The sequence below is a fragment of the Lissotriton vulgaris genome, chromosome 6, assembly GCF_964263255.1.
Source record: "Lissotriton vulgaris chromosome 6, aLisVul1.2, whole genome shotgun sequence".
In the NCBI taxonomy this organism is placed as follows: domain Eukaryota; kingdom Metazoa; phylum Chordata; class Amphibia; order Caudata; family Salamandridae; genus Lissotriton; species Lissotriton vulgaris.
Window position 1 is genome coordinate 1,077,690,738 of NC_141694.1, and position 19,248 is coordinate 1,077,709,985.

Sequence of the window (19,248 nt, forward strand, 5' to 3'; positions counted from 1 at the left end):
TTCATGTAGGTTGGCGCCTTACAGTACAGGGCTTTGTGAACAATGCACATCCCTTTGAACATCACCCTTTGCTTAACCGGCAGCTAGTGCAGTTCTTGCATAAGGGGGGATGCATGGGTATTCCTTGGCTTTTAAAAAAAAAAGGCTAGCAGCGTCATTCATGACAATCTGCATCTTATTCAGGAGTTTTTGCGGCAGCCCTATGTATAGCGAATTGCCATAATCTAACCTAGCCAGGATCGTGGCGGAGACCGCTCGCCTCAGAGTGGAAAAGGATAACAAAGGTGAGACTTTCCTAAGTTGTCGAAGGAGGCCGACACAGGTCCCCACCACCGTCCTAACTTGTTTCTGCATAGACAGCCTACCATCCACCTGGATGCCTAAGCTCTTGACCACAGCTGCTGGTTCCGGAGGTGACCCTAGTTCTCTTGGCCAGAAATGCTCATTCCATGGGTTCCCTGCGATGGTAATTGGCAGTACCTCGGTCTTATCCGGATTGATCTTTAATGAATTTCTGGACATCCAATTGGCTGTGTACTTCAAGATGTTTTGCAGTCTTACGAGAGCACCCGGACCATCATCTAGTTGGATCACTATCTGGGTGTCATCCGCATAGTTGTACACCTGACAGTCCATCTGGTTGAGCAGTCTAATCAGAGGTTGTAAATAGATGTTAAAAAGGAGGGGCGACAGGGCAGAGCCTTGTGGCACTCCGCAGGTGATCGATGTAGTGGTGGAGAGAAGGTCACCGAGCTGTACTCTCTGTGACCTCCCTTGAAGGAAGGATTAGAGCCAAGCATGTGCCGTGCCCCGAATGCCGAAATCCATCATCCGCGACAATAGTTGTTTATGACAGACGGTATCAAATGCTGCAGAGAGGTCTAACAGCACCAGGGCACTAGGAGTTTTCTTATCTGCCCTGTTCCTCAATTCATCCAGAATAGACAGCATAACGAGTTCCGTGCTGTGATTCGCACGGAACCCAGCTTGATTTGGCTCAAATAGGTTGTTACTTTCCAGATGTTCCGACAGGATGGTGAGTACATGTTGCTCCACCACCTTCGCCAGGAACGGCAGCTGAGATATAGGCCTGAAATTTTTTAGGCATTTCACGTCCGCCCCTGCTTTTTTCAATAGTGATGGTCTACTAAGAAAAGTAGCACTCATTGCCACTGTACAGGGAACTTCTTCCTACTCTCTTCCTCCACAGTCTTCTGCAGAGGAAGACTGGTCTGAAGCTGTCTTCAGTCTTGTTGCAGTGAAAGGCACTTGGTTGCATCTCACTTCTTAGTCAAGCTATGCAACGAATCCTTTACTACATCAGTAGCCTTCCTAACATGTTATCGCAGCTTTTCCAGGTTTGGGACCTATGGGAAGTCAAAGAGGGAGAAAGCTCAGAATGGTAAAAGGCAGGTAGTAAATGGTTATGCCATTATTTTACCCTCCCTTTGGCGAATATTAATACTGGGCATTACTTTGACCTTGTCTTTAAATAAACAATGGCATTTATGTCAAACCCCCTACCCCCTGCACAGACTTTCCAGATATACTGTCTTAAGTGCAATTATACACAAGGGGCATTTCATGAATGATATAATGTCTCTAATGTATGTACATTTTCATTATCAGTATTGTTTGCCGAGTTGATTGTAAGGGACAGAGTGAACACAGCAGAGAAGAGGAAGAGGGTTAAAGGAGGGCAAAAAGATGCAAGGAGAGAGAAGTGGGAAAGCGGAACAAATAGATGCATAAAGGAGGAGTGATTCAAGGGCTCAGTCTTCTTGTAGGGATGAGGCCCGCCGTGATTGACTATGCCCCTGGACTAGACTATTGGCCTTCCCAGAGGGAATTGGCCTGTTGGGAAGGCAGCATGGCCAGGAGAAAGGCTTCTGAGACCTCTTCACTAACTTGTGAAGGAATGTTGTGCAGCTTTACCACCATTACAGGTAGGGATGGGGTAGAATTAAAGAACAAAAAATGGAAAGAGAAGGCAAAGGAGACATATATGAGTATAAGGTTGGCAAAAAGTATACAATGCAATTAAGAGAAAGCAACGTTTTTTTTGTTTTTTTTAATCACTTGCCCTTCACCAGAAGGAAATTACAAAACAAAATTAGCCTACTGCCCATGACATCTTATCTGAGAATCAAAAAGCGAAGGATCTGTTCATTTATTTGCTGTTGTATTACTTGTTATCTTATTCTTTTTCATACAGACACTCCAAAATTGGTCAATGAAATATTTAGAGCTCTGAAGCCAGGATTATCTGCATATGCCGATGACCCCGACAAGGTAATTACTTGATTATTAAGATCTGTACACTAGCTTGTTTCTTCTTCTCTGATATTGCAAGATGCATGATAATTACTCTGTAAACGACATTAAGCCTACCACCAGAAAGTATGTAGCAAATGGGTAATTTAGTTCTTTCTTTACCATACAAAGATATATTCACTGAAAAACCAAAGAAGTAAGACACCTTATAGTTAGATGATCATGCCAGTTAAAACATACTGTTTTGAACGAAAAAAACACTGAAATTCACCATTGATAGTTTTCTAAAAATAAAAACAAAGCAGATGCAAGATAGATTGCACCACCCCCATGGGCTCTGACCCACTTTGGGATTTTTTTTAAAGCCCTAAATTAGATGTCATTTATTTCAGTAGTTTTTCTGGTATTACTGTTACATTTCTCTATGGAAAAGTGAAAGAGAAATATTTTTGTTTTGGGGATCCCCCCTGCTAACCCTTCTTTTCATGGCTCCTGCTTGACGGATCACTCCAAAACTTTCCAGAAAGGTGCTGAGGTGGATGAGACCTTTTTTGGGAACGTTTCATGAAGATTTATCAAATTGCCCCAACGTTCTAAGCAAACCAAAAACTACGGTTACTATGGAAAAGTGGTCCTAACTTTAACAAATCAGTGGCAACCACCAGTAGGATATGGATATATATATATATATATATATATATATATATATATATATATATATATATATATATATATATATATATATATATATATATATATATATATATATATATATATATATATATATATATATATTAATACATTTCTCACTTGTACAAGCCCATATTGTGTGTATCATCTTGAATGCCCGTGCAAGCTCTACTATGTGGGTAGCTCAATTCACCCAGTGAAAAAGCGAATTCTAGAACACGCCAGAGCAATTGAACATAATGATCCAAATTACCCCGTAGCAAGACACTTTGCATTGAAACATAATAGTGACCGAAATCTCCTGAAATTTCATTGCCTGGATCAAATACCTCTTAAAGATCGAGGAGGGAACAGAGAACTACAAATGAGGAAACTTGAGTCGAGGTTTATCATTGATCTCCGTACCAAGTCTCCATTTGGATTGAACAATGGGGAAGAATTAGCCAGTCATCTCAGCTAGTTCAGAGGCAAAAGACATAACAAACCCCTATTTCTTTAAACACTTTTCTCTGTCACAGTCTGCAAGATCAATTGAAAGTATCACACATTAATTTTCTTGACTATGAATAATGAATGTTAATCGATGTCTAATAATTAAATTCTGAAATGAATTGATTTCTTCTGATTTGTTTGCCCATCCAGGGCTCTATCATGTCTGTTTGTGAAATATGGCCATGTAATTCATGTATTAAGTTACCCACTACAAGATGGCCACCACGTTCACTTTGAAATTAGTCTTTCTTCTGTGTTCATTGAAAATTAGATTGACGTCTATGCATTACTTTATTTAAACTGTTAATGAATTTGGCGCGAGTCGCAGCAGATGAAGGCGCGATGCCGAAACGCGAAATAAATTCTAAAAGAGTCTTGAAAGCGAGTTGTGGAGTGCCGTCCATTCTTTTGCAAGGGTAAAAGGATTCTGGAGCATATATATCTCTATCTCTATCTCTATCTCTATATCCAATCCGCATTTCCTCACGATCAAGGATGGCACTGACACCGTGAATTCGACTCAAGTAAAGTTTTATTCCATCAAGCTGCTACAGATGCGTCTCGGCGGAAGCCTCCGCCTTGCTCACTTCATCTGCATGAATGACGCTACAAGTTATATACATTTTAGCACATACACAGTTACCTCACTGTGATTGGTTTCACGTTACCTTGGTTACCATAGAAGTGACGGTATTCACAACAACAGACATAGAAGAGTTTAGTGCAAACAAAATTGCAAATTATAAACATAAATTCCCAAATATTGCTTAAAGGTTAACCCCAAAATTGTGCACTTATAATTTCTTGCAAAATGCCTGATTACCAAATTAAATTAAAAAACAATTGAATAACGTAAATGTCTACCAAGTGGTATACTGGTTACATGCACATTTTGAAGTATGGTGTCTGGGTTAGCATTTGTGAAATAGGGAAAGGAAGACCTGATCCTATGCACGCGCTGAGGAAATATGCATATTCGTGTAACTTCATAGGATATTGGTGAATACACGCTTATGTTATGCATTAAATGAGTTGACATTCGGTATACCCCCGTGTTTGTTTAAACAAATCACATTGTATCTGCAAATGAATACGTATACATAGTGACCATGCCACACATTTCAACCTGCCCATTACTATAAATGTAAACAGACAGTTGTTTCAAGTATGAAAATTCACACGAAAGGATACTCAAACGAGCCTTGTCTCCAAGTGGAGTAAATTAACGTGTGAGACACTATATATAGTCCATTATGTGGCTGAAAACACTTATATATATATATATAGATATATATTTATATATATTTATATTTCTTTGATTTCTGTGCAATAAATCTGACTTGGATTTGATCCTCCCGTGAGTGCGAGTCAATCTCTTTGGGCATCTGAGATTTAGATATCTATATATATATATATACCCCCTTCCGTAGAAAAGAGAAGCGGCCACACGGGGAGTTTGGGTTCAGGTAGCTGTTTTATTCAGAAGTCCAGGTAGCGGCGGATGCATTTCGGCTTAAGAGCCTTCCTCAGCGCCTTCCTCCTAAACGAGTCAGTCCCAAGCAGCTCCCATCTGTTTAAAATATCTGCAGGCTCATATATATATATATGTATATATATATATATATATATATATGTATATTAATATATATATGTATATTTTCCAGCCGGGCAAAGATTCTGCTTACAACATTGTAAGCAGCCTTGAATTATTAGACAGAATCTGTGTACACCTGGTACTAACCTATGTACATGTGCTTGTTTTGCTTTAGACACATGGTTTATCTGTGAAGTTGTCACCACAGTATAAAGGCTGCAGATAGTTTGACCTTTAGCATCTTCAGGCCTTGCTTTTTTGATCCAGCAAAAGCCCAGCGGGATCGCTGCTATTTTTGACAATTTTCTTCTTTTTGGGAGGTGGCGGGAGTCGGATGGCAGGGTGAGGGGAGGATGTCCCTATGGGCCTCCCTGCCTTGCCGCCTTATATTAGTTCTTTTTTTATAAACAGATTTTATTGTGTCAAGTGTCAAATATAATGCAGAGCTCTGTAACCCAGACGTTATCTGCTACAGTCTAAAATACAGACAGTTGGCATTTACATTTAAAATATACCATTTTGAAAATAAACAATAAAACTTAAGCCTTGGACATCCGAGGTGGCTAGCCCTCCACAGTACGTTGACTGAAAGCAGGTCTGCAACGCCACTCTGGATGCCCTTCCTGCCCACAAAAACGGACCCAGGGCCGAGTTGACCTGACGAAACCACGAAGGGGGGGACAGCATATAGGTGATTCTGCAATTGATAGAGCAGATGTGGTAATGCTACCATCTTGAAGATGGCAGACCGACAAAGGGGCATATGTGACCAGGATCTCCGCTCCTCGCGCACCCGTGCCCATATCGGCTCAATATTTCTACCCAAAGACACATTTGATGAATCGGACAGGAAGACTCCCAGGTACTTTACTCCCACTGTAGTGACCTGAACTGCAGAAGTCCAAGGCCCAAGTTCCGTTTGTTTCCCCAGTAGACACAGAGTGAAGTTACAGGAATTTATGAACAAGCCTGACGATTCCCTAAAAATTTGTATAATATTAAGCAGCCTCGACCCAGTCCTGTTAATAACTGTAAAAAAAAAAATAGGACATCATTGGCATATAAAGCAATTGAGTCTTATAGCCCCTATGCCCACTCAAAGCCTGCCACCCGCTCATCCATCCGCACCCATGCCGCCAAAGGCTCCATTGCCAAAGCTAAAAGAAACGGTGACAAGGGACAACCCTGTCGGGTGCCCCCGTTCAATAGAAAAAGTAAAAGAGGTAGACTCCACAATACGTACCGATGCCGTAAGGTCTGTATGTAATAATTTTAAATAGGACAAGAAGCGTGGACCTATATTTAAACAATCTAGTAGGGCAAATAAATATGTCCAACTAAGGGAGTCAAATGCCCTATCCATATCTGCCAATAGGAGTGCAGCTGGCTCAACCAAGCTCCGAACAGTGGCAATGGCGACCTGAGCTCGACAAATGATATGCCGCGTAGCTCTCTGACTTTTTGAATATAAGGAGTTGGGTCCTGGGACGTGCAGTTGGATGGACCATCATTAAATACTTATACAAAGAATTACCAGCTGCACATTTCTTTCATATCTCACATTTGAGAACTACAAACCAATATCAATTCAAGTTTGTAAGGTATACTTTGTTCATACCTGTTTTATTTCGTTATTTTTTAAATGTTTCTGTATTATTTCATCAAAGAAAAAACACTATATATACATATTTACAATTTATACAAGACAACATATATACTTTAGAACATTTCAACAATATATAGAAAATAGAATTCATCACATAGAAACAATTTCATCAACAGACATCAATTATTGTGGGGTGCCCTATCTTGACACCAAGTTCATTTCCTGTCCATTACAACTTAATGCAAGGAAAAAAGTAAGAAATACTCTAAGCAACAAATCATTCCAAAAAGACCACACATGAATTAATTAGTCTAAAGGACTTCCAAGTCAATTGCTTCTCAATATGCCGACGAGTTTCGAACCCTCTCACGTCAATTTTCAGGTTCTCATCAGGGCTCTGTTCTTAACTTGTCTGTTTTCCAGCAACAATCGGTCCACAGGTTCGCTTTCTTTTGTATGAGGGAAGGATGTCCTTCTATTCTGCTACCTGCCTTCGGCGTCTCTAGCACAAGCAGTCCTCTTATTGCGTGTGCTTGCACCTTGTATTTTCTTTTTCTAGGATTGTTTTTCTTTTCCTGTTCGTTCTTTAGTTTAGTGCTCACTAGTCCTTTCCTGGTTATTCAGCCTGTTTTAGGTAGTCGTTTTAAACATTGGGCCGCCGGTTTTGCCAACATCTGGCGGTGGGTTTGCGGGAACCGCCGATACTTCGTATTAGTCAACGCGCAATAGTCAGCGTCTTTTTCATGGGGCCATTATCTGTTTTCACAGCTTCTTTGGACTCACTGACTCTATCTCTGGGCCTGAGATAGAGTCAGTGAGTCCAAAGAAGCTCTGCTGGAAGTGAGTGGTGGTTTGCAATTGACTCCCTCTCAATGTGCATTGGTTACCTAGGAGATCTCATTTGGAAATCTCAGGTGTTTAGGCATCACTTGGAAAGGAACTTATTGAACACCTGGAAACATGGCGACCGGGCTTCTATTAGTAACAAGGAATCAGAGGGTCTGAACACTGCCCCTCGTTGCAATCTGCAGCTGTGAACTCTCCAACAGAGTTCTCTGAAAACACAATCTGTGGAGCGTACCAGCCTGCATTAAATAACCAATCATGCCCTGCTCTACTCACCTGTGGGAAAGTGGAAGCAGCAGGTTGAGCTGGTAACTATACTTCACTTCTAGAAAGAAAAGATCTCTCTTGTGGTTACATTTGGGAATGCATTGAGAACTCAATTAACCTTCTTACTTTCATCAAATAAATGTTACATTTGCTACATTTAATTCCAAAATTGGTAACTTCTAATTGACTTTTCCAACTCTCGTCTTTTAGGGCTTATTTTTTTTTTACTAGAAAATACTTCTTCATTTTGCTGAAGTGGTGGGGGAATTGTGGAAGGCTATGTGGGTCAAGCAGGGCGGTTTAAGAGGGATCCTTTATTTTTATGAACAGTTGGTTGAGGTGCTTTCTCACCTGCAAGACTTGATGGGATTTTCTAATACCAATCTCACAGCCATATGCTGAATGTCAATAATAGAGGGCATTTTAGTAATCTAAGTGGGCCTTCATGTAGGATCCCACCACCTTCCCAAACATCTCAATGAGGAAGAAAGGTTTAATTATTCTCCACATTTATAAATGAGCAAACACTGTAAAACAATCCTACCGAATTAGAAGTAGAAAAACAGAAGATGTCGGATTTCCTCAGAACTGATGCCAGTGTCACCTCTTATAATTAAGATCTTGGTCTTGTCTCCTTTAAGTTCTAAAAAGGTATTAGACATTCATTATTGAATGCCTATCAGGAAATCTTTCAACTAGCTGATTTTCTTTGATCACTGTTGTTCCAGTATGAGTAGCATTTGAATGCTGTCAATGTGTGATAATTTATTGAAACCAAAAGACAAAGCCATACAGTGGCCTGATGTACAGACTAAAGCAAAACAGAGACATTGCAAAATAGTGAGGTACACCGCAGGGTAGCAGTGTCTCTGTGGAGTACAATAGGGAGTGTGCTAAAGATTGAGGCCCATCAGTTAAACGTGGAGGCAAACTATGCCAGTGTCCATCCAGATATCCTAGTTGGTCCGAGACAGTCTAGCAAGAGGTCATGGTTGAACATGTCAAGTGCCACAAAGAGGTCATAAAGCAGTATTCCTCCACTCTGCCTCTCATCCTGCCAAGCACAAAACTGATCTAGAATGGCCACTAGCACTGCTTCACTATGCCCATGACAAAACTCAGCTTGTCCGTTGCCCAGAACTCTCATTCTTCTATGTGACTTAGTGTTTCTGTCCCCAAAGTCACTGTAGAAAAGGTACGGAATTTGACAATGTTTTTTTTTATTTAGCCTCGCTGCTAAGCCAAGTTCAGTCCAGGTTTTTTATTTTGACTGAAGGGGTCACAACCCTTTTCTGAGTTGTTCTGGAACCTCCCCTACTTGCAATACGGCCTTAATGGTTACCTTTTATTCTTTTTCCACTATTAAAGTTCTGCAAAATGAAGATAAAAGGAAACTATGGATAACATCAAAGCATTAAGTGTGCTCCTTTAGTCCTGCTCAGGCTGATGTATGAGTTTTTCTAAACCTTCACCCCTGAAATTCCATATCTTACTAATGCATCACCAGCAAAGAAAATGCTGTTAGAGTGCTTGAAACTGAAGTAAGTTGTAATACATCTCTCTCTCACATAGGGTAGATTTCCCCTAGCCCTTAGACTCACGTGTCAAGTCTTGGCTGTGCAGAGTGGAAAAACAGATCAGGATCTCCATAATCTTCTCATGGATATATTTTACAGAGGTAAACTAGTATAGAGATTATCCAGATCTTGCCAGAAATGCTTGCAGTGGATAATATGCAGATTCCATAACTTTAATCTGAAAAGTCATGATTAAGTGCAATAAATATGTGAATGGTCTTTACTGAAAGCTAACCTAGACACTAGGAAGATTGTAGTAATCATAGCAGATATTATAGCAAACATTGGCACCATAAATTATTAATAATATGATTAGGAAGAAAGTAATGACAGTTTATTAAGAGTATTCTGAAAGCATGCCTCTACCTTGGTAAGATTTGCTAGATATAGGTTCCATAAAGTTTCTCCATTCTTCTCAATAGAGCAGTCCGCATCAATACATACTCAATTTAGCCATAGTCCAAAATCCATGTGCTGGTTCCGTAGATCACTGTGATCGCAGAGTCTCTCCCTTAGTGACCAAAACATCGAGTTTTATGTGTTGGTTTGGTAATGCACAAATTGTATACAAACGCAGCACAGAGCAAGGGACAGTAGGAGGCTTTTTAGTCAATAATGTTACTATTCCTTTTCCATCCAAACAATTCAAGACAGTGAGTCAAGCTAAAGATGGTTCCTGAACTGCCCCAATCCTCCTATACCTTTCGACAGCACACAACATGGTAGAGCAGATCATACAAATAGGCTCAAACCACAAGAACAGCTTTCGATTGGACAGAACCGCTTTTCAGTAATCCAATTCAATTAATCAGAACAAGATCTATTTAATCCACCGTAGGAAAATCTCATGGGGTGTACCCCATGATTCATCCTAATGTGCCATATCATTCAATATAGACATGCGGCCAGAGCTGAAAAACATTCTCAACAATTCCAGTTGTCCATACATTATATGTTGTTTGAACTTTGTGAAAAATGAAACCCTTCACCAACCACAAATTACAGAACGTTAGAACCACTCATATGGGTGAGAGAGTGCTCATTAAGTATGAGGCACAGTCTAAGTGGAATTAATTAGATTTGGCTTAGAGCGTATCTTCTTTGATCCAGGGCAGCGGTTCTTAACCTGGGGTCTGCAGCGCCACTGAGTCTGCTTAGACTGCTGTTCAGAAAATTAAACAATATCATCAGATTAGTAAAGCAGCATTTGACATTTCAGATTGTACTGTAAATATGTAGGATTTTGAAATTTGAGATTAAAATTAAGTTGGCATCCTTATCTTGATTTGTGGTAGCAGCGCAAGAAGAGCAAACGGAGTCTAATAAGGATGATTGGTGACCTCAGTTTGAGCACTGCTATGCACCAACAAAACGAAAGCATACTTTGGTGGCAAAAAAGACAGTGATGTGCTGGCGTCCAAGATGTCACTTCATCTTTTAGAAATAAAACAAAAAAATCTCCAACCTTCCCATTAAAAGATCGTTTTTTGCATATATTTTAAATAAAATATTTCATGATTTGTGTATTTGATTGATGTATATTGTTTTCTGGTATTTTTGCACCGTCATGAGGTTCAAATCATAGAAATTGCATAAGTGTGTGTGTGTGTGGGTGGGGGGGGGAGGGGGAGGGGTTATGGCTTCCACTGGCGCTCTGGTGAAGGTCCACAGAAGTCAAAAGGTTAAGAACTGCTGATCTAGAGAATGACATACAAGCAGAATTCTATGTGCCTGTCCAGCAACATTGTGGTTATGGTTTACTCAAAGTTTTACATCTCGTAAGCTAGCAACAAATCACAATTGAACCTTACTTATATGTTTTTTCCTATAACTTGGATGCTTTTATAGGATTTTTATAGAATCTTGAAATGCAGCCGCTGCAACATATGTATACGGAATTAAGGACTAAGTAGTGCATTGTTATTTTGCTTCTAGTGCACACCGGGTATTCTACAGCTGTTAGAAGTTGCTAAAAAGGAGATCCCAAGTAATTTATGGAAAGTTACACCACTGGTCTTAAAAGCAACTGCTGGCCTACGCCTACTTCCTGGTGAAAAAGCACAGAATTTACTTAATAAGGTAAAGCATTTAAAAACAAAATCCCTGTATAAATCTAATACATATATGTTTTCAAGATAACACATTTTCTGCCTAGTTTTGGTTGTGAAACTAGTTGGGTGTGAATGTGCGATGAGAGTTATGAATTGTGTTATTGACAACTGTGACACATTATGATAATATATCCTGCAAAACCACAGTAAGAGTAGAGAGGCTACGGGTAACAGCTATTTCAACACAGCTGTTTTCACGGATGCCATTACAACGCAAGCGTTCCAACGCATGCGTCATTACTGCGCGATTTTTCTATGCATTTGCCTTTAACACGCATGCCTTTACAACAAATTTATTTGGAAAGGTATGTATGGTAAAGGCATATGTGTAGTAAAAAAAGTATATGCATGGAAACAGCTGTGTTGGTAGGCGATCCACGTCGTTCGAGGAAACGGAGACACTTTTCCGCTTCCTCACAGCGTCGTGCACCACCCCTCTCAGACGAGCTGCCTGCATGGACAAGAGAGAGGTAAGAGGGATAGGGCCTGGGGCGGGGTGCTACTATTTATGGGGCTGGGTGGCAGGTAGGTCACACAGGGGTAGTCTTTTAGGGTTTAGGGTAGGGAAAGGGCTGGGGGCCTGGGGGGCCTGAGGGGCAGGGGGGCGGGGGGGGGGGGGGGGGGGAGCTTTCGTGCAGGGGCAGGCTTTTAGCGTTTATGGTAGGGAAAGGGCAGGGGAACCGGGTGGGGGGGGGTTCGCAGGGGTAGGGTTTTAGGATTTATGGCAGGGGGAGTTGTATTGGGGGTAGGGTTTTAGGGTTTAGGAAAGGGTATTTTTTTTAGCAGGGTTAGAGGCTGGGGTGGGGACTGCCAGGTACCGGGATTAGGGTTTAAGGTAGGGGTCAGGGAAACATTTACCACGCATATGGTTTTATTATACATGCTTTTACACCAAATTTCTTTGTAAAGGCATGCGTGATAAAGGGTTATACATTGAAAAAATATGTGTGGTAAAGGTTTGCTTTGTAATGGCATTCGCGTTGTAACACATGCATGGTAAAGGCATGCGTTACAACGGAATGTGATTGGACGCCACACAACCGAGGGCACAACAGATGACTAAAGCAAGGTAGTTCAGCAACACAATACAATACTGAAATGTACTAAGGGGCTTCTAACAGTGGCTATCATTTCCTTACCCTGTCAGATGAGAGACCGGTATTGGCTTCATTGATTCTCCTTTTGCTGCAAAGATAACCTGGCTCCTTACAACCCAGGGACACTGGCCAAGTTAACCTGCCTGAGATTTTGCTCTGCAAATGGTACTGGTTTGGTAAGTGGGCAAGGCAGCTTAAAACTGATGTGCAACACGTTCTCGGAGGTCAAAACAAGAAGAGACAAAGTCCTCATAAATCTCTCCTTCAGGTTGACGGATAAACCATGATCTTCTACTACCACTTATCATTTACGCCAAGAACCTGAAGCGAGAGCGTGAGCTAAGTACAAAGACAGTCAATGGTAAAGAGGAACGCCATGTGAAAAACAAGGATGCCCCACCTGGCTCATTCCATAAATACTACTTAGATCTCTGGAGAAGATTTTTAAATGCAACGAAGTGAAGATCGTAATTCCAGTTTCCTGAACCAATGATACAAAGAGAAATGCTGCTGTCTCCTGGACAGATACATGTGAGTGATTGAAAGATCCATCTGCCTTAGAAAGTGCACAATAGACTAGCATTACAAAGTGACCATATGGAAACATGCTGGGATTCTACAAAACACATAACTCACACAAGTCATGTTAGTCGGATCACTTGGTGCAGAGAAAGTGATCAAGCTTGGAGCCTGCAACAAGGGATCCTGATCAAGAGCAGTGAGTGAGCAAGTGATGAGAGGTTCCCTAGACATTTAAAGAAAATTGCACTAGCATGAGCAATACTAGAAACATGCCTCCAGGCATATAAATGAACCAGGGGAGGGTAGCATAATGGACCAATGCAGTTGCTTACTAAAAGCTAATAGTGAAACATGAAAAATAGGAATGAAGTTTTTTTAATGCAAGTAACTTCGCCAGGGCAATGGGGATACAAGATAGGACCTCGAAAAATGGGGACACCAATAATGTAAGTAAAAGCCAAGTTACAAACCTACTAAATAAGATATATAAGATGGAGTACATGGAATTCAAAAGAGAAAACATAGTAAGAGGGGCTTGGAGAGGCAGTTTTAGAATTGTTGTACTGCCAAAATGTGAATGACACCTACTGACTCATTGACTAACTATAGGAAACAAAAGCCTGTTCTGAAAAGAAAGGTGCAGGAAAAGCAGATTGGATAGAAAATGTGAAATATTGAAGCACCTGTGAACAGTCATAGGTAATAGTTCACTAAAATTATCAAAGGAGTTATAAAAGCTGACATATTACTTGACTGGAATAAGACGCTAACGTGATAGCAATATTCTGAATTGCTGGGGTTGCTGTTTTTCGTGCGCAGTCATCCCAAGGGCTTTAAACATTAAACATTGGTGCAAAAACTTAAAACAATTAAGAGGCTATCCAGAATCTTAGGTAGTGGTCCTGGATGGACTCAAGAACAAAGATTGTGGGAGCTATGTTTAGTAAACTTAAGAGTAGACATCATGATAACTGAAAAGTTCAGGGTGAGGCCATTTCTAACCAGAACATTAGAAACCACCACAGCTTAGGTGGGTCAGAGAGATGAAAGTTGGACAATGTTTTGCAGATGTCAAGAACATCATATAGAAATTGGCCAAAAAGGTATGATATCCCCAGAGATTTTGGCACCACAACCCCTGAAACAAGTGGCTAATGAGTGAGGAGAAATCTCCAATCAGAACTGAGGAGACACACCCACACCATCTATTGGGGGAAGAAAGATTAAACGTATGATATGGAACATCATAAGAGTGATCTATTTCTCCAAGAGGAACATGATGGGTTGTGCCTGAAGAGCTAAAGACTAATCTAACGGTTCCCTCTGCTAGGGTGACAATCTGCTCCGACCAGCTAATAGTATATACTCCGAAAGCTACATGCAGGAGTCCCAGCTGTATTAGTCTTTTTAAAAATTCCATAAGAGCTTATGGAACTTGTTAACACAGCTTGTGTGTGAATGAGTTTATCAAAACGTCCTCAGATCGCAGATATAACAGCATGGTGGGCTTCATTGCTGTTCAACCCTGCCAACAAACATTCTGCCTTGTCGACTTCCGTATGCTTCTTTTCAAGGTAGGGTTTTTAATTGTGTTTCCCCAACCTGCCCACTAATTCTCAATGATTCCCTCTTAGCCTGCATCAGTAAGGGACGGCTGCCCATGGATGCCACTCCCTCAACTTTCAACTTTTTTCCAATTTTCATCTAAGTCAATAAATTTCCTTTCCGATTCTTTTCAAATGCATTACATCATCCCAAATATCTTGATCTACCATGAGTCGAGCTATTCTGAACCCCAAAACTCTCTCTCTTGCACATTGGGCCATGCATGTTCAACAGTCTCACTCATTGTCAATCGGACCTATCTGCCACCATCTTATATCTCCCTAGATGATCTCTGACCCACTTTTCCTTCACAAATGGCACTCTTGGACACATCCAATCTAGATGAAAGTGGAGTATTTTGCGTGAAATAATTGTTACTGCCATCTCTTGTTCAATTTAAGGCCTTTAGTGTTGATCAGGTGTGTCTCCTGTAAGAACGCCAAATCAATGCTCAGTCTTCTTAAGTATGCATGTAATCCTGTGGCGCATAATTCTGTTACTGAGACCTCTGTTCTTTCGGGTAAGTAAGTTGTATGTTTTGTACATTTTATGTTGTGTCCCCAGTCACTTTTTTGTTGCTCCACCTCCCTCATCCATATTACCAATGTCAAAGAGCATCAGTACTTTGACCAGCCTTCCAAGAGGCCTCAACCAGATCCACTGGCTGCTAGGCAATGCTCTGGGTTGTTTTGAGGAATCAAAATCATCAATCCATAACTCCCACCCTATCTCTGGGCCTAATACCCAAATATCTACACCAATTAATAAAAACTTGAAGACAATTTTTTGTTTTTGTTATGAAAAACAATTTTTAATGATTTTATAGCAAAAAAATTGCTGAGTGTTGTGCATGGCAAATATTCATAACACAGTACCGTAATGCAATATAGAGATATCAGTTTGTTGACCCATCCATGTTCAGAAGTCATCCTAAACATATATAATATCAGAACAAGGCATGCCCCCATCGTCTATGAGCACTCGGTAGAGATGGCAGCAGCATGAAGTCCCCTGTCTCCTTCATTCTCCCAGGACCTGGGTATGTATTGACATGGCTCCAGCTGGATCCCTCTGTGCTCTCTACAGTCCCTCCAAATCTTAAAATTTTTCTGGAGGCATCCCCATGACTGATATATCGAATGTTCAAGCTCCATGCAGTGGTCTCTGCCCTTAACCCATACATCCACCGGGGGAGCCTCCGCCTCCTTCCATGCCCTGGCAATATCCCTTTTGGCAACAATTAAACCAAGCCGCAAAAGTGTCCTCTGGTAGCCAGTGCCCCTCAACTTGTCAGTGATAAGGAGAAGTGTTTGGAGTGACAGAAACTCCCAATACCGGAGTAAACACACTGACTCTTCTTGGCCATGCAAAGACAGTATTTACTGTCACAACAGGGAGAAAAACCTCACGGACTACACCTCAGCCCTGCTCAGGCTGCCGCTTCAGTTTTTCTCAAATCCCTGTGTGCAGACAGGCCTTTTTATACACACTTACACTGCTTTATTACACATAGTAAATAATAGTTAACATGGAAGTTACAGATTCAAGATGGCAAAACACTCAGAGACATGTGACCTTATAACCCGGAATTCCTGAACTAATCCATTACACATTCTTCATTATACTTTCAAAGAAGGTTAAAGAATGACCATTCTTCTGCCTTTGAATGCCTGTGATTCATGGTAGATGCAAGTTACGTAAATTGTGTGCTGCCAGTATTGTGCGTCTAAGACATTTGTGTGCTCAGATCTTAGTTACTTCCCTGCACCCATTGTTTAATCAAGCACCTGTGTGCTCTGGGCTAAACCAATTATATGAACCTATTGTCTATCAGACCACAATCTGTTTGAAGGGACATGGTGTGTGCTAGTGGACCTGTGTGCTGATGTTGTAAATGCTTTCAAGTCTATTAAGCATGAGTTGGTCTTTAATTGAAACCCTTTTTAAGTTTCCTATTCCACTACATCCTTAAGTGAACATTTCACCTTGTTTGTGTCAGTGCAGGATTTGGGCCTAAATTGGTTTTTAACGATGAATGGCAGTGTGGTTTGTCATTGGGCTTGATGTTGCACTATATTTTCATGTTTCATGTTTTCTACGATGTGTTCATTTTTTACATTTCCTACAACATTCCCCCCTCTAGTTGATATTTCAGCTACTTCATTTAGATCTTTGTCCTTGGCACTAGGTGATACACATTGCCTTGGGAATCTACTACTTGTGTTGGTGTCCTAACTGAAAACATCCTTCCGCCTTGAAGTCCTTTCTCCTACAACATGCAGAATTACTTTTATCATGGAGTATAGTAATATTAAGACCACAGTTGTGGCTAACAAAGCCTCCAACAGTCCCGACATCCAGGATGGCAGTGATGCAAACCAACCACTGGACTAACTAACTGGGAAACCTCCTTCATCAATCATTTCAGGCTGTAAATTATACAGTGTTCATATTACCTTCGACAAAGTTCAATTTTCGGTGTCAATTGCTTGAATGAACGTGCCGCATTTAGTTCATATTTTCTTGCATACCCCTCCTTGCATGGCCTTCATAAGTATATTACGGTTTTGCAGCACCATCATTCTTATGCCAAGCAGTTCTTCTTTTATGGCATTGAACCCATCTTTGGTAGTGTTGATGACTTTGAGGAGCTCCACCTTGTAAACTGGAGCCAACGAGCTGTTGCCCCAGTTTACAAGGTGCTTGAACAAACGGCAAGATGGCAAGATGCTCCCAAAGAAAAGTTCAGTCTTGTTGAACCCGCAGTACTCTTGTGGAATATCATTCCAAGTGCTGGTGTCATACTACTGTGCAGTTCTCTTCTTTCAGCTATGATGTAGCAAGGTCGTTGGATGGCTCATAGGGTTTTTATGCAAAGCGGATATGTTTATTTCAGGAATTTACAAAACTGGAGCATGCAAAGTCACAATGGAGCAAACCCCTCCCCAGTTTGGTGGTAACTGGGCATACAGTAGGTTTCCACACTGCCAGAATAAATCCATGAGGATGGAGGTGCCCCCCTGCATGACGGTGTGGTACACTGTTGTCATACAACCAATATTCCGGCCTATGTTGATGGTGCTATTTCCCCTGAAACATAAGGAAGCAGAAGATAGTTTCATGACAGTTAAGGGACCTATTGTGCTATCTATCCATGTGTAATGCAAGATGTTTTCATCCCAGGTAGGTTTACATTTCCCAATTGCATCCTGGCGGACATCAGTGCCATTCCATGAAGACATGGCTTTACAGGAAAATTCAATGTTGTGATGCCACTGATCATGGGCAAAGATTGACCCTGTCACTCTAAACCCTGGCCTTCAAACACGGCCTTGGGGTAATGGGTTTACAAAATAATTGTTACACTGAGTTGGTGGGTGCGTTACTCCCACAAATCCTAGATCTAGGACCATGTGTGTCCAATCTACACTCGTGGGACGATCTGTCTTTCTCGTGCGTGATATTTCTTCCCTGATGTCCTGCCTATCTGTGAGATTGTATAGTTCTTCTGGTAAAGCGTCATATTTGGTGGAAGTAACTAGGAAGAATACTCCTTTGACATGTGTTATTTGCATTTGGGCCTAATTCTACACAAGTAAACAATAATAAACACTGAGCCATGTCTGGGGTTACTTCTTTTGTAGAGTGCAGTCTATCTGAACCAGTCGCATGGGGAATTAGCGAGCACAGAAAGCACAACTCATTTGTGGTCTCTGAACCTATTTCTGACATATGCTGATACCACGTTATCTGACAATTTAGCTTGGACATTGTGGGTCACATTGTTATTACAGAGCTCTCTCCAGATGTGGAAAACATTAGCATTAGAGGGTACTTTGCTATAAAAAATGATAGAAGTAAGAGACAAAAAAGAAGCATAAAAACAAAAACACAAACTTTTGTGTTGTCCTTTCAGAAAACAGAATTCAGTATTATAGATCATGGCACTCTCAGCTCTTTTTTAATGCCTGGGAATGAGTGTCTCCTTTGTTTGGATTGAAGCAGTATTATCGACCATGGCACTCTCAGCTCTTTTTTTAATGCCTAGGAATGATAATGATAATGAAATTTATAAAGCGCACGAATACCAAAAATGGTGTCTCGGCGCTAGAACCATGAACAGACACCCCGCCAGCCCCCCTCACTGAAACAACCAGGTTTTTTTAGATTTTTTGTAAAGCCCATAAGAGAGCTAGCCTTCCTTATTTCTGGTGGCAGCAGGTTCCACAACTTAGATGTGCCGTGTTGGAAACTCCGTCCTCCCCAGTGCAAAGTTCGAATCTTTGGCACTGCAAGAAGTTTTGCCCCTGAGGAACGGAGTGATCTGCCTGGCTGGTACCACGCAAAGAGCTCCCTCATGAACAGCGGACCCTTCTGTGTCAGAGCTTTAAAGGTCACACAGAGTGCCTTAAATTTGATCCGCTGCGTCACTTGAAGCCAATGGAGCTTCCAAATCTCTTCTGAGATAGATTTATGCCTGGTAGGCTCAGTAGTCAACGAGCCGCCGAGTTTTGGACAGCCTGAAGTTTTCTCAGGCACTGCGTCTGGGCATTCAAATACAACCCGT

At 41.2% G+C, this 19,248-nt stretch overlaps 1 protein-coding gene across 1 annotated transcript in view; it reads left to right on the forward strand.

Moving 5' to 3' along the window:
• Positions 1–17,521, forward strand: part of LOC147708438 (ectonucleoside triphosphate diphosphohydrolase 6-like) — a 99,162-nt gene extending 81,641 nt beyond the window's left edge. The window contains exons 3-5 of the mRNA XM_086925739.1: positions 2,216–2,292; positions 11,282–11,425; positions 17,255–17,521. Coding sequence (XP_086781865.1) covers positions 2,216–2,292; positions 11,282–11,425; positions 17,255–17,521 — 488 coding nt within the window. The remainder of the gene's footprint in view (positions 1–2,215; positions 2,293–11,281; positions 11,426–17,254) is intronic.
• The last annotated feature ends 1,727 nt before the right edge of the window (positions 17,522–19,248 follow it).